At 38.2% G+C, this 17453-nt stretch overlaps 1 protein-coding gene across 1 annotated transcript in view; it reads left to right on the top strand.

The window, feature by feature from the left end:
• Positions 1 to 2446: 2446 nt before the first annotated feature.
• Positions 2447 to 17453, top strand: part of LOC121387283 (chitin synthase chs-2-like) — a 24854-nt gene continuing 9847 nt past the window's right edge. Inside the window, exons 1-7 of the mRNA XM_041518305.1 lie at positions 2447 to 2859; positions 5110 to 5189; positions 6733 to 6841; positions 8763 to 8916; positions 10464 to 10674; positions 12920 to 13120; positions 13823 to 14217. Coding sequence (XP_041374239.1) covers positions 2609 to 2859; positions 5110 to 5189; positions 6733 to 6841; positions 8763 to 8916; positions 10464 to 10674; positions 12920 to 13120; positions 13823 to 14217 — 1401 coding nt within the window. The 5' untranslated portion in view covers positions 2447 to 2608. The remainder of the gene's footprint in view (positions 2860 to 5109; positions 5190 to 6732; positions 6842 to 8762; positions 8917 to 10463; positions 10675 to 12919; positions 13121 to 13822; positions 14218 to 17453) is intronic.

Raw genomic sequence — 17453 nt, 5'->3', positions numbered from 1 at the left:
GGTAATATAGTTAAATTTATATTTCACTATTTTAAAAGACGTAACTGATTCATGCTTATTCTTTAATAGTAAAATATGATGTATTTAAACCTTGACCTAGTAATGATAATTTAAAATATGCCAATGATATGTATGTCTTATCATGTGTGGCTTTTAGAAATACGTTAGTGGACTACAACGGCAGTATACATGTCCTGGACCAAGCCCTTGGCCATGTCAGAAGCAGGATGTAGGGGAGATATGTCTGAACATTGTTTGGATATGGGCATAAAAAAGAAAGTTTGGAATTGAAATTGTTAGTATATTGTGTCTTTTTACAATACTTCAGGTCAAAAATATGATTTTTAAGTTCAATTAAGTTACAAATTCATATTTTATTAGTATGAAAATAAATTGCTTCTAAATATTAAATAATGCATACACATATAATTTGTCTTTAAAAATAGCAACATTAATTCGAATTGAAACCAATGTGGATTTAAAATGTTTAAAAAAATGAGGATAAATTCATTCTAAAATAATAAAATTATAATATACTTTAAAGCCCTGTTCTAATTTACATAAACCGGTACTGTGTGAAAATTTAGTAGTAGGGGTAGCACTAGTGTGGTGGTGGTGGTGGTAGTGGTAACAGTAGTAGTATAGCAGTAAAAAAACAAACAATAGTAGTATTTAAGAATCCCAACCCTGACACTGATATGAATTATCATCTGAGATACTAAATATTACCTTTTATTTTAATAAACGTTTTTTTTATGAATTAAAATTAACATTATCTTTATTAGTTTAGAAATATATTTAAAATTATTTTTATTACAAGTTAAGATTGACTAAAATCGTGTTATTATTGTTAATAGTTTTGCTGGTAGTTTTGTCAACCGATTTCATATAAAAGTATGAAATGGCGAGCATTTTAGGCCTTTGGGTGTCTTTTTATATTCATAATTTCTTCTGGTGTTAAAAGGAGAGCTGGCAGGAACTTTGGATGTTTTGTTTATATCGTATAACTGGACATTTTCGTGGCCCAGGTTTCTCTGAAATTAGATTTGTTTTAGTGGCTTAGCACATTGAATATTCTATTCCATATATATGTATAATCAAAATTTGAAGTTTCATATCAGCTTCCATTTGCATAATATCGCCGGTGCTTAAAGTAAAAGGTAAACAATAGCGCACACAATTGCAATTAACCTATCTTTAATCAACTATTCCCTTGCAGTTTCTTGTGATCTGTTCATGTCAGCAAATAAAACATTGCTGTAAATTGTCATTTTATTATGGTTATCACAATGAATATTTGTCAAAGAATCTGTTGATATTTTGAAGGTTTTATATTTTCGAGGTTACCCACTTACTCTCGAAAACCATGAATATTTCCGATTATACAATGTATATTATTATTATTAGTAGTAGTAGTAGTAGTAGTAGTAGTAGTAGTAGTATTAGTAGTAGTAGTAGTATATACTTATTTATTTCTATGATTTTAGGTAGCATGTTTTTCAGTACCGCTGTTACTCTCCTTCCCTGTCACAATAGCTGTGTTGATCGGCAGTTACTCTGGACATAATGAGCTCTTCGACTTTTTGGGGAGCGGTATTCAATGGGTGGAAACTGAAACAAGTATTGGTACTTTCCTGGAACATTTCACTATTGTCTTCTGGATACCTGTGGGTATCGGTGCCTTCATCTCGCTGATCTACACTGCAGGTCACATCTGGTATCCACGATGTGTCAGAATGGCAAGGACAGACAAGTGAGTGATCTTTGGTCTGCTGTTAATGATGTGTTGAAATGGTCTGTTAAATTTGTTGTTGTCATATTATCAGGTTTGGTTCAGGAAGACTAGAACAAATAGATAAACTAATTTGAAAACTTTTCATTATATTCTAATTTGAAAAATTGTCTGTTGTCTTGTTGACATATTTGGTTTTTAAGAAATCTTATGTAACTTAAACGCATTAGAAAGAAAGACTATATATTTATTGATATTAAATGTGTGTATGGCCTTTTGTGTGAATGTATCTGAATTCTATGATAATAATTATGTTGAATGGCCTGTGACCGAAAGCCTAGTGATGAATGCTAGTATCTAGTTTATGTAATAATACAGAAGGAAAGCTAAAACAGAATATAAGTTGGAGGGTTTATTGTTCTCTTTTCAGACTTTTTCTGCGGCCTCTTTACTGTGGAATTCTTCTAGAACAGTCGATGATGATGAACAGGCGTCGAGACGAAGAGGAACTGGGAGAGCACAAGGTATTCCATATTACCGATTAATGCCCATGACACTGAATAAAACAATAGAAACCTCCCCCAAAAACCTGAGAAAAAACCCCGCCTCTCAACACAACAACAACAACAACAAAAGGAAAAGAAAAGAATAGAAACAAGAAAGAAAAAGCAGACGAATAACAAATGAGTTATCTGTCCACTGATTAGTGCAGTATATATATTGTGAATTTTTGTACAGAAATTGTGAATTTTCAGTGCTACTTTATTTTACGAAGGGTCCTGTCTTTTGACATAGAGAACACCTGTATAAATCCCTGATACCTCAAATTATGGTATTGTTTGTATTTTGTGTTGTAGTAATAAGTGATATTAAAATATGGAAAGTCGGGGTTGTACCTTTAATAAGTGTTGGACGCTCTTTCAGATGGGCGGCAAATGGGTTAAAGAGCTGGCTAGACAAACGAGTATAGAAGAAGATGACGACGATCAGATACAGAGCGAGCTACTCGACCCGTCCGCGGCCAAGGACAAACTGCGAACAGACTCGACTCCCATGATCTTCATCTGCGCCACCATGTGGCACGAGACGGAAAACGAGATGATACAGATGCTCAAATCTGTCTTCAGGTGAACCTTTTATAAACAAAAATTATTTCATTTCATTTCGTTTTGTTTGTATAATTAATACTGGCTTCTCTTCTTTTTTTCTTCTTTTTGTTTGGGGGGGGGGGGGGGGGTGCGGGGGATCTTCTTCTTATTATTATTATTACTATTATTATTTTTTTTTTTTTTTTTTTTTTTTATATTTATTTTTTATTATTATTATTTATTTATTTATTTAAATTTTTTATTACCATTTACGGCGAACGACAACGCATTACACTTTTCATTATAATATGTGGGATGATTAATTTGAAGTTATTTATGGAAAATAGCGAAATGGTTATAAATATACTCTTCAAAAAAAGAAACGCAAAAGGGTACAAATGGGTTATAACTCCGATTTTATGTTTCCTACCGGTTCATGCTTTGTGAATATAAGGTCATTGCATGTCCCAAACGCATTCCCACGGTTACATTCGATAAAACGCAGCTACTGTACAATAAAGTTCCAAAATGTGAATATTCGCAAAAACGCAGCCACGTGCAAACCATGTCACCACTGCACGTGCGTTGTCTGCACGTGCAACATGAACACCGACAGTATAAAAGTGCAGGGTGTTCGCTTGCCTGGCCTCTGTATCTGGCCGACAGTTGACAATCCAGGACATGCCACGTCTCAGTGAACCGCAGAGAAACAATGCCATCGGCCGACTAGACGCAGGCGAATCCAGAACGGCCGTTGCCAGGGCATTCCATGTGTCCCCAAGCACCATCTCCAGACTGTGGGACCGTTACCAGCAACATGGATCAACACGTGACCTCCCTAGATCCGGTCGACCACGGGTCACTACCCCCGGGCAGGACCGCTACATCCGGGTACGCCACCTTCGGGAACGATTGACTACTGCCACCTCCACAGCCGCAGCAATACCAGGTTTGCGCAGGATATCCGACCAGACCGTACGGAACCGCCTACGTGAGGTAGGAATTCGTGCCAGACGTCCAGTTCGAGGTGTCATCTTAACACCACAACACCGTCGACTCCGACTGCAGTGGTGCCAGATTCATCGACAATGGCCTCAACTGCGATGGAGACAGGTGTGGTTCAGTGACGAGTCCCGATTTCTGCTCCGACGTCATGATGGAAGATGTCGCGTGTATAGGCGTCGTGGTGAACGTTATGCGGCAAACTGCGTGCAGGAAGTGGACAGATTCGGCGGGGGTAGTGTCATGGTGTGGGCAGCCATCTCACACACTGGCAGAACTGACCTGGTCCACGTGCAGGGCAACCTGAATGCACAGGGCTACATTGACCAGATCCTCCGGCCACACATCGTTCCAGTTATGGCCAACGCCAACGCAGTGTTCCAACATGACAACGCCAGGCGTCACACAGCACGTCTCACAACGGCTTTCCTACAGAACAACAACATTAATGTCCTTCCTTGGCCATCGACATCACCGGATTTGAACCCAATTGAGCATCTATGGGACGAGTTGGACCGACGCCTCCGACAGCGACAACCACAGCCCCAGCCCCTGCCCGAGCTGGCAGCAGCCTTGCAGGCCGAGTGGGCCACCATCCCCCGGGACGTCATCCATACTCTGGTTGCTTCAATGGGCAGGCGGTGCCAGGCAGTTGTCAACACACGCGGAGGCCACACCCGGTATTGACTCCAGATGACCTTGACCTTGGTGGTGTGTCCTATCACTTACTCACAATGGACTAGAGTGAATTGTGAACAATCCTGCAACATTTGGTAATTATCGGACTCACCATTCAATAATTAAATCAATTCTCCAAATGTTACGACAATGTGGTTTTGCGTTTCTTCTTTTGAAGAGTATATAAACGATAAAGTTTTTTGGTTTTTTGCGACACTACTGGAGCACATTTGTTTATTAATCATGGGCTATTAGATGGAACAAAAGGGTAATTCTGACATATATTCTTAGACAAGAAATCTGCTGCATTTTTCTATCAGTAACAAGGACTTTTTTATATATACATCGTCCCACAGACATTATGACACATACCACGACCTTTGGTCTTTGATATACCAGTCGTGGTGCACTGGCTGGACTGAGAAATATCCCAATGGGCCCAATGACGGGGATAGATGCTAAACCGAGTGCTTTACCACTGGGCTACATTCCACCACTTGTGACAGTTTTTAAGTATGATAAAATCTACTGAACTTTAAATAAATCCCATCTTTTCAAACATTCAAATTAGACCACTAAGTTTAATACAAAAAAAATATCTATTTTTAGAATGGATTCTGATCAAAGTGCGAGACGGACAGCCCAGATTTTTTTCAACATCACAGACCCGGACTATTACGAGTTTGAAGGTAGGACAGGCGTAGCTACACGACTAGGAATGGATCAGGTCTCAACCAAATATTGAGCTTTTTAACAAGCTGTGGTGGTGTCCACATGGCAACGCGTGACGTCTAAGTGCTAAGCACTGGCGTTCGGGTCCTGGTCTGCGGTTATAGGTGTATGATTAGTACCAGTCGATGGAACACCCGATGCGCGCAACGCGATACAGCTGTTGTCCATGTATATTGAGAAAGGATAGGAAACGAAGATCGATCAGATACACACACCCACTTGCTAAAAACGATAAATATAAAACACAAAACTTATATCAGTCGATTCCTAGAATGATAACCTTTCTACCCATATCGTTTAATGGTATTCATTAAATAATTTTCATGCCATATTCACCGAAAACTTGTGCAATTTCGTCTAAAAAACCCACTTGGTTCCATCAAAAGTGAGTTTAGGCTCCACCCACCGACATCTGGCGTGTTAGCGATTATTAATAGACTAAACCTATTTCAAGCACTTTACCACCACCTGTAAACAACCTCGATCGCTTTTTTTTTTTTTTTTAATATGGTTGGCCCCAAACAAAAATTAATCAAGAGCAGAACGAAATAAGAAATTTGTGTTTAGACGGACATAATGCGGCTATCACGGTCCAAACAGGGACGGTAAAATCTGACTTGCTTCATTGGCCAGGATTTGGAAAAAAAAAAAGAAGTTTTATTTACCGACGCACTCAACACATTTTATTTACGGTTATATGGCGTCAGACATATGGTTAAGGACCACACAGATTTTGAGAGGAAACCCTCTGTCGCCACTACATGGGCTACTCTTCCAATTAGCAGCAAGGGATATTTTAGTTGCGCTTCCCACAGACAGGATAGCACAAACCATGGCCTTTGTTGAACCAGTTATGGATCACTGGTCGGTGCAAGTGGTTTACACCTACCCATTGAGCCTTGCGGAGCACTCACTCAGGGTTTGGAGTCGGTATCTGGATTAAAAATCCCATGCCTCGACTGGGATCCGAACCCAGTATCTACCAGCCTGTAGACCGATGGCCTACCACGACGCCACCGAGGCCGGTGGCCAGGATTTGTTTCACAACCGACCTTTTTTTCAATTTCATATTCTTGACTAGATATTTTGTCAGATTTAGTCTTTGTGACTCTACAATAACTTTTCTAATTATTTGGGGGCACGTGGTTTAAATTTTAAAGTTAGTTTTCGTTTAACAACACCACTAGAGCACATTGATTAATTAATCATCGGATATTGAATGTCAAATACTTGGTAATTTTGACACTAGTCATCAGAGGAAACCCGCTACATGTTTTCATTACCAGATATTATATATGCATTTTCCCACAGCCAGGGAAGCACATACCACAGCCTTTATCCAGCTGTTTCCCTCCGGCCAACATAGACGCCATTTTGTATTTATCAAGAATTCCCTGGAAATACAAATACCACTTTTGGTTCTGACTTACAGTTTGATCTTCAACTGCTGTTATAGTCACATTCATTTATTTATTAATTCATTCATATATTTATTTATAGCACACGTGTTTTTCGACGATGCTTTCGAAGCCCATGCGGACGATGACTATGACTACAAAGTAAACAATTTCGTCAAACAGCTTGTGCGAGTCATGAACGTAGCTGCAAGGTGAGTCTGATGACGTCATAATTAATATCATCAACTATCTCCCACTGTATCCTTGGATATTTGCCTTTATATATATTAATTAATCACCACCTGTGTTACAGCCGAAAAAGTGAGTCTGGTCTACGTTCAGTCAGGAGTTTGACTGGTTCAGGAAGTGTTCATCTGGTTTAAAATGTGGCATAAAATCAGTATAGCAAGCATTGGGGATAAACGACTAGCTGAACATACCCCTGTCCTTAGACATTATAAGAGTCCATCTTATTGATGCAGCCATAGTTCCTTTGACCTGCTAGCACCTATATCATAATAGACAACTTCGGAATTCTGTTATTTTACGTTTAGCGCAATGAATTACTGGAGAGGTCACTGGTCAGTGTTAAATACATTTGACAGGGAAAATTGAGCATACATCCTGTTTCGAATTCTTCAGGTTTTTCTGGTTTATATTTATGAGTAGTAGTAAAACCGAGGATTCTGGTTAACTTTTTCCCATTCACTTAACAAGCAACGTAGCCCCATGGTAAAACGCTCGCTTGATGCGTGGTCGGTTTAGGATCGATCCCCATCGATGGGCCCATTGGGCTATTTCTCATTCTAGCCAGTGCACCACGACTGGTATATAACAAAGGCCAGGCTACTAAATGTAAAATGTATCGGGTTTCCTTTCTAAGACTATACGTCAAAATTATGTCAAAATTATCAAATGTTTGACATCCAATAGCCGATGATTAATCATTGTGCTCTAACATTTTGACAATTGGGGATGGTGACGTCACAGTCCAGATTAATTTTGATTGGTTTATTACTGATTTTAAAAACATCGAAATCCCATAGCGTGCAATAACTAGGACATTATGATGGGTATGCATAGACTTTTTAGTGGCTAATCAATCCATGTTCAAGTCTCTTTGCGAGAGGTACTAAACATAGATAGGGTTTTCCCCGACCTAATGCTAGGACCCTGCCTTCGGTTAACTTTGAGGTATTTTCGTCTGTAAAATATGTTAGGCTCCCACCCATGTACCGGCCTCGGTGGCGTCGTTGTTAGGTCATCGGTCTACAGGCTGGTAGGTACTGGGTTCGGATCCCAGTCGAGGCATGGGATTGTTAATCCAGATACCGACTCCAAACCCTAAGTGAGTGCTCCGAAGGCTCAATGGGTAGGTGTAAACCACTTGCACCGATCAGTGATCCATAACTGGTTCAACAAAGGCCATGGTTTGTGCTATCCTGCCTGTGGGAAGGGCAAATAAAAGATCCCTTGCTGCTAATCAGAAAGAGTAGCCCATGTAGTGGCGACAGCGGGTTTCCTCTCAAAATCTGTGTGGTCCTTAACCATATGTCTGACGCCATATAACCGTAAATAAAATGTGTTAAGTGTGTCGTTAAATAAAACATTTCTTTCTTTTTTCTTCCCCACCCATGTGTTAGATAGTGTAAGCGAATATCCGTCCCTAACTCAATGTGATTGGATAGCATTGCATTAGATAAGACTGTGTGATATTTATACATGTTTCGACATGTTTGTAGAATGTAGACAGAGCAACAGTATTAACCAATCAAAAATGTCTATGCCATGTCTTCTAGTGTGATGTGTTTGAGCCCCGCCCACATGTTAACTGAACTTAGCCGTATTGCACAACTCTAGCTAATATTGTACTAAAACAGAACACCTTCTGCCATACTTCACAACCGTCCATCGAGTTGACGTGGGCTAGTCAAGTGTTGGGGTTTCGTTCATTTATTTTTAAATTACAATCATTGGTTCACACACATACACACACACACACGCACACACACACACATGGATGGATTTACCTTTATGTAATGGACCCATCGAGCTGAGTAAATTATATAGCAGCAATGGGTTTACTGCCATTCTGTATTTACAATATTATTAAACAATCCCTTCGCTTCCTAGTGCTGTTCACAACACTGTGATGAAGATCCCTCCGCCTGAGAAGATCCCGACTCCGTACGGAGGACGTCTGGAGTGGAAACTTCCTGGTGGAAACCTTTTCACGGCTCACCTCAAGGATAAGGCGAAGATAAGGCACAGGAAGCGATGGAGTCAGGTGCGTTTTATACACATATCTCCACTTAATGACTAAGATCAGGCACAAGAAGCGATGGGTTAATGGAACGAACCATGGACTCCCACCCCAACTAACTGATAAAAGTATATTTAGATAGCTTTAAACATACATATTATGATTATGCAAGTTAACATACGATAACCTGGGACAGCATGACGACAGAGGATGAAAAGAGGAAGAGCAAAAATGGGCATAACGTCAGTTGAAATTAGTCTTCCATTATTATGACAACTCAAATGGTTGTGGTCTGGTTGCATAATTTCAAAATGAACATATTCTGGGGGTGGGGTGGGGGGGGTTGTGAAGGAAAATTTAATTCTCGATTTTTCTGAATCAGTATACTCCACAGTGTCCCAGAGAAGAAATCCCCCATGTTAGGTGCTTGGGGGAATTGTTTTCACAGCACTTTGAAATTAGGGCTTCAAAACCTTATCTAAGATTCACAATGGTATAGGGTAGGGCTAACACATTTAAGCTTTTGCTCAATTGTAGTCTATCTATGTCAATGAAAATTTGCAAGAAGTTATAAAACTAATTAATCGTTACTGTTGTCTATGGAAGGACTTGATGTGATGAAGTTATCCTAAGCAACTTCAAGATGGCTGCCATTGTGGCTGGAAAAAAGAAACTATTGTTTGGTGGTCAGCTCATGTCATTCTAACTCATTAAAAACAACTAAAACTGTTTGGAATGAAGTTTTATTTATGTTTATTACAGATACTAATGATTTGGTTTGAATGTATTAGCTAAATAGATATGTAGTGACATGAGTTCGAATCCTAAGTTTGACAATATACTTGCATGTTTATTGTATTCAACCTTTTTCATGCACCAATTATAAAGGACTAACGCATTCTATTTTATAATAATGAAAATCGGTAGAATGTTACAGAAGTGATTACCCTTTACAGGTTTGAATGACTGAATTTGATATGATAACACAATTATGATCAATCCAAGATGGCAGCCATTTTGCCGGGAAAAACGAAAATATTGTTTCCTAGTTATTCTATCTCATCAGAAACATTTAAAACTGAGTGTAATGGAATTTTATTTATTTATATTACAAATCCTAATAAGTTGGTATGATTTTGTAAGGTAATTAGATGTGTAGTGAATTTGCTTTCACGTTAAATTTTTCGTTGTTGGTGTACCAATTATAAAGTGTTAAAACGTTTTATTTTTTCGTCTCTTGTGGTCTTTCTTTGACAATGAAAACTGGCAAAACCTTACAGAAGTGGTTACTCTTTATTCAGGTCTATGGGTAATTTTGATATAAAACCATCCAGATCAAATGTGTAAACTGTATGACCGATACCTTATGGAAAGCGGTGAAATGACAACACATTACTATATAGTATATGTGTATGGTGTATATTCTAGAACCCTGACACCTTAATATAAAGTATATGTAAATTATAAATCTTATAGAATTTCGACATTATTATATTCTAGTAGTATATACAATTATATATCAACTAGAACGTCCACACATTGTAATGGTTATTTACTATTTCTCAACGCAGGTGATGTACATGTATTTTTTTCTGGGATACCGACTGCTGGCTGAAAAGATACCTCTGAATCGAAAACAGAAGCGTGCTGAGAACACATTCCTGCTGGCTCTTGATGGAGATGTGGATTTCCAGCCTCACGCTGTTCAGATTCTCGTAGACCGAATGAAGAAGAGTGGAAGTATAGGTGCTGCATGCGGAAGAATACATCCTATTGGCTCTGGTAACATATACTATAATAGCACAACATGATGTGTTTAATTTTGACAAAATCGAAAAAAACTGCACCCTCCAGAATGTCGACATTAAAATATGCACTGAATAATACTATTAGTAACAACAACAACAACAATAATAATGATGAAGAGGAAGAAAGAAGGACATAAATTGTTGTATAAGATTGTGTTATTTAATATATTTGTACATCAATACAATTAAGATGCATTGAGGTCTGAGGCAAAAAAAAAAGAAAGACAAAAAAAGAAACCTAGCAAAAGCACATTAATGTTTCTTGCCTGTCATCAATGTATGGTTAAACAAAGCTCACTCGCAATTACTCTACATGTTTCTTGCCTGTCATCGATGTATGGTTAAACAAAGCTCACTCATAATTACTCGGCATGTTTCTTGCCTGTCATCGATGTATGGTTAAACAAAGCTCACTCATAATTACTCGGCATGTTTCTTGCCTGTCATCGATGTATGGTTAAACAAAGTTCACTCATAATTACTCGGCATGTTTCTTGCCTGTCATCGATGTATGGTTAAACAAAGCTCACTCGCAATTACTCTACATGTTTCTTGCCTGTCATCGATGTATGGTTAAACAAAGCTCACTCACAATTACTCGGCATGTTTCTTGCCTGTCATCGATGTATGGTTAAACAAAGCTCACTCACAATTACTCTACATGTTTCTTGCCTGTCATCAATGTATGGTTAAACAAAGCTCACTCACAATTACTCTACATGTTTCTTGCCTGTCATCCATGTATGGTTAAACAAAGCTCACAAAGCTCTACATGTTTCTTGCCTGTCATCCATGTATGGTTAAACAAAGCTCACTCACATGTTTCTTGCCTGTCATCGATGTATGGTTAAACAAAGCTCACTCACAATTACTCGGCATGTTTCTTGCCTGTCATCGATGTATGGTTAAACAAAGCTCACTCGCAATTACTCGGCATGTTTCTTGCCTGACATCGATGTATGGTTAAACAAAGCTCACTCACAATTACTCGGCATGTTTCTTGCCTGTCATCAATGTATGGTTAAACAAAGCTCACTCATAATTACTCGGCATGTTTCTTGCCTGTCATCAATGTATGGATAAACAAAGCTCACTCACAATTACTCGGCATGTTTCTTGCCTGTCATCGATGTATGGTAATTACTCGGCATGTTTCTTGCCTGTCATCGATGTATGGTTAAACAAAGCTCATTCACAATTACTCGGCCTGTCATCGATGTATGGTTAAACAAAGCTCACTCACAATTACTCTACATGTTTCTTGCCTGTCATCGATGTATGGTTAAACAAAGCTCACTCACAATTACTCGGCATGTTTCTTGCCTGTCATCAATGTATGGTTAAACAAAGCTCACTCACAATTACTCTACATGTTTCTCGGCTGTCATCAATGTATGGTTAAACAAAGCTCACTCACAATTACTTGGCATGTTTCTTGCCTGTCATCGATGTATGGTTAAACAAAGCTCACTCACAATTACTCTACATGTTTCTTGCCTGTCATCGATGTATGGTAATTACTCGGCATGTTTCTTGCCTGTCATCGATGTATGGTTAAACAAAGCTCATTCACAATTACTCGGCCTGTCATCGATGTATGGTTAAACAAAGCTCACTCACAATTACTCTACATGTTTCTTGCCTGTCATCGATGTATGGTTAAACAAAGCTCACTCATAATTACTCGGCATGTTTCTTGCCTGTCATCGATGTATGGTTAAACAAAGCTCACTCATAATTACTCGGCATGTTTCTTGCCTGTCATCAATGTATGGTTAAACAAAGCTCACTCACAATTACTCGGCATGTTTCTTGCCTGTCATCAATGTATGGTTAAACAAAGCTCACTCACAATTACTCTACATGTTTCTCGGCTGTCATCAATGTATGGTTAAACAAAGCTCATTCACAATTACTCGGCCTGTCATCGATGTATGGTTAAACAAAGCTCACTCATAATTACTCGGCATGTTTTTTGCCTGTCATCAATGTATGGTTAAACAAAGCTCACTCACAATTACTCGGCATGTTTCTTGCCTGTCATCAATGTATGGTTAAACAAAGCTCACTCACAATTACTCTACATGTTTCTCGGCTGTCATCAATGTATGGTTAAACAAAGCTCACTCACAATTACTCGGCATGTTTCTTGCCTGTCATCGATGTATGGTTAAACAAAGCTCACTCACAATTACTCTACATGTTTCTTTTGTCATCAGGTCCGATGGTCTGGTACCAGAAATTTGAATATGCTGTCAGCCATTGGCTACAGAAGTCAACGGAACACATTTTAGGCTGTGTGCTGTGCAGCCCAGGGTGTTTCAGCTTGTTCCGCGGTTCCGCGTTGATGGACGATAATGTCATGAAGAGATACACCACACCCCCATCAGAGGCACGACACTATGTTCAATACGACCAAGGTTGGTTTCTATTCTTAAGCTGAATCAATAACAATGACTAAACCAAACCAAACAACCCACCATTTAAAATAGAATATGGTTTTCAGTTCAATCGACTTTATTACTTACATATCACAGAGGGTAACTGCTGTAATTATATTCCAAAGATAGCTTGAAAAAAATTGTTTTGTATAGGGACACCACTTGAGCACATTGATTTATTAATCATCGGTTATAGGGTGTCAAATATTTGTTAATTCTGACATATAGTCTTAGAGTGAAAACCCACTACCCTTTTCCCATTAGTAGCAAGGGAAAAAAGACAGCCTTTAAAGTAAATTTCTCAGGTCATATCACAGAGTTGGATAAAGATGACTGGTAGAATGCTCTCCTGTGAGTGGTTGTCGAGTTAACACCTTTGGTCGGTTTTAACAGGTTTATCGAAACCAATTTATACATCTGCTTTATCTTTTCTTTGTAAAAGTGCATATAAAAAGCCGTTCAGTGCTAATTTGGACGAGTAGCATAACTGGGGAAGTGGGTTTCCTCTCTTAGTCTCTCCTGAAGATGTGGGGGTTTTATTGACCTATTTTTATATACTTTTAACTAAGGTGGTTTTAGTGGAAATATGGAAATAATTATTTTAAAATTTTTATATCTAAGTGAAAAGTACATTGATTAAATATGTAATTAAACAAACATTTCTTTTCTTGCCTGACACAGGTGAAGACAGGTGGCTGTGCACTCTTCTGCTTCAACAAGGCTACCGAGTGGAGTACTGCGCAGCCTCAGACTCGTTCACGTTCGCCCCCGAGGGATTCTTCGAGTTCTTCAACCAGCGCAGACGATGGACTCCGTCAACAATGGCCAACATCCTCGACCTGATCCAGGATTGGCGACAGACGACCAAGAAAAACGAGGACATCTCCATCATGTACATGTTCTACCAACTCTTCCTGTTCTGTTCCTCGGTCGTCACGCCAGGAACAATCTTCATGCTGATAGTGGGCGCCTTTAACAGTGTCTACCATATCGACATGACGTACGCATTCGTCGTTAATCTCGTACCAGTCGCCATCTTCGTTCTGCTGTGCTTCAAGGCACCCAATAATGCACAGGTCAGTAACGTTTGAGTGTTCATGGGACTGCCTAAACATCAATGGCCACGGAGATATTGAATCAAGTAATTGGTGTATTTGCTAGACTATTGTGGCCTTTGCACCAGCTACCTTTACAGTACAAGTGCTTTCTTTTATAACTCTTAGTTTCGCTGCTTTTGTGATGCGGTCATCTCCATATACTGAATATAACTGCCTAATTTAGACCTAAACCCTTTTACTTTGAAGAGTGTTATAACCCAACACACACACACACACACACACACACACACACACACACACACACACACACACACTTGGGCAGACAGACAAAAACATATAGTTGCCAACCTTTCTAGGATTCACGATTCTAGGACAATTACACAGTAATATATCTCCGGTAAATTCCCCCAACACCATTCTTCCCCTGGTCTTTTTAATCTCTATGGCATTTACCCCATAATAAGACATTGCAAACACTATTAGTGTTCAAAATTTTAATTTTTAGAACTATATATATATATATATATGATTGATTGTCTCCATTACTGTATCCTTAGTGTTAGAACTATTTTAAAGTCATTAAAAGACACCAGGAAATATAACGCTGAAGGAAAACATCCACAACGGAACAACCAAACAATTAAATTTAAAGTTAAAGATTGTTTTGTTTAATGACATCACTGAAGCACAATGATTTATTAAGTATTGATTATTGGCATGAATAAATGAGTGAATGAGTAAGTGAATGAATGAATCTGAATTAATTAATAATACCCCAGCACAAAAATACACCTGCTACTTGGTGTCAAACAAAGGTAAAAAATGCATGACTTGAGGATCAACATCAATATATAATAAAACAGTATAAAGAGCTGTTCAAAGTTTCACAAGTTTGTTAAAATTTCATGTATTCGAATATCACATATTGTCACAAACAGGTATGACCAAGGACCGACTACTTGAGCTTCTTAACAAAAATGACAACAAACAAATCTGCTTAAATTAAATAAATGTATTTACAACCATAACAATTTGCGGAAACAGTTTCCGAATTCCTAAAACGAATGAACACTTATTATCACTCATCTATATTTACATATATATAAACGCCCGATTTGGGTGTTTACCTGGAATGTGGTATAAGACGAGTTTGATCCAAGATTCAAATTTGATTTGCAACGAGAAATGAGAATTGCAGTTTAGCCGAGTTTGAACCATGTTTACACTGCAAATTAGGTTTAAACCGGTGTAAACGGAATGCAAGTCCGTAGGAACAGTGGTCTGCCCGGACTTAATCTCCTAGGAATGCAGGTCCTAGGTCTAATGTACCTAGAAATGCAAGTCCTAGGACTTAAGTACCTTAGGAATACTGGTCTGACTGCCAGGATATGAAGTCCGGGCCGGACTTGCATTCCTGGACAATCAAAATTTAAGTCCGGTCATACACATAAAAATTAACTTATAAATGTAAACAAAACGAAAACTTAATTAACTTAGGATATTAGCGCCTCTCTTTATTTAAATATTTTTTACTTATTCCAATATTTTCCATTTATATAATTTGCAAGAGTTTGTACACATTTTGTTGACCTTATTACATGAGTAGAACCAAGGTCTTTATTTATTGCGTATTGTTCCAACTAATAAAACTCAAAAGCATTTACCATAATTCGAAGCATATTAGTACTCGCAAATAAATATAACTGATATACCAACACAGTTGCCTGTTAGACATTATATATTGGTATTTGATAATAATAATAATAATAATAATAATAATAATAATAATAATTTAACTATAAAAATGTGATATTTGCGTTATATACATTATTTTGTTATTATATAATTTTAAGTTTCTGCCTATCTGTCAATAATGTTGCAGGCGCGTGTACATAGGGTGTGGGGGTGGGGTGGCGTGTTCTAAACACGTGTTCAAAGCACAGTTCTTGACCTCTCCCCTGCATAGCTTACTGAACATGTGCCTGCTTTGTCAATTTTGCTAATATTAAAAATTAATTTGGTCTAACATATGACATATCAGACTTTAGCTTCTATGATATCTTAGTCCCAACAAACCATACCATCCATAAACAAATATTGTAAATGGTTTTTATTAATGTTTATCAATGAATAGAAATATCAATGACTAAGAGTCGGTTTTAACAGCACAATGGGCTACTAGACCGACTAAAACAAAACGGTAATCATAGAACAATTATCATACTGTTAATAATATGCACGCACAATTTACAAAAATCCTTTTAAACAGACTAACTACTCATGACACTTTTACACCTGACCGTTTTGGTCGCAATAGGCATTCAGACTACCTTTTTGGGAGCAGGGGTGGGGGAGGCATGCTGATCATTATTGCCCGAATGAAACGAAAATGTCCTAATCTTGAACACAACGTATATTTATATTCGCATTACTACCAAGACGCTAAATAGGATTCCAAACAAATCTGTCTGCATTTTTACATGGATTACAACAAATATTGTGAGTAAAATTATGGAATTGCATGGTGAAGATTTTAGGTCAGCTCATTTTGCCCGAACATGTACATTGCCCCCCCCCCCCCTGGAGAGTGACGTGACCCCCCCCCCCCCCCCCCCCCCCGACTCACACCTCCACACAGTATCGAACGCTTATAATGTTCCTAACGGCCAGGTATTATAATAGAGACCCTTTCCCCAACTCATATCTCATGCTTTTTATGGTCGAAACTGCCATAAGGCAGTCAGTGATAATTAATTTCAAGTGTTTTGATACTATTTGTAATTGTTCATCAATAAAAAATCTAATTTTCATGCTTAGTATTCCTGTTATTTTATATTGTAGTAACTGGTCATATAAGTACTAACTACTAGAACTAAGTACAGTTTTTAAAGTTTTATTTCAGGGATTTTCAGGAACCATATATATGTAATAAGCAAACTATCGGAAATAAATTCCAGAGAACTAGGAATACTAGGATTGAAAGTCCTGTGGACTAGGAGTACCAGGAATAAAAGTCCCATGGACTTACATTCCTCGAAATGCACGTCCCACAGACTTAAATTCTTAGGGATACAAGTCCCACAGACTAGGATTCCGAGGAATGAAAGTCCGATCGGACATAAATTAAGAAAATCACAATTAATCAGATTGTGACTTACCATCAAAATATAAACTTACAAAACATATTATTAAAAATTATGTTGGTGCATATAGAAATTGTCTTTTGTTGTTCACCAAATGTTTGGGGGTTTTTT

Source organism: Gigantopelta aegis, chromosome 13 (assembly GCF_016097555.1).
Source record: "Gigantopelta aegis isolate Gae_Host chromosome 13, Gae_host_genome, whole genome shotgun sequence".
In the NCBI taxonomy this organism is placed as follows: domain Eukaryota; kingdom Metazoa; phylum Mollusca; class Gastropoda; order Neomphalida; family Peltospiridae; genus Gigantopelta; species Gigantopelta aegis.
The sequence above is the reverse complement of the archived record's forward strand: the minus strand, read 5'-3'. Positions and strand labels throughout refer to the sequence as shown.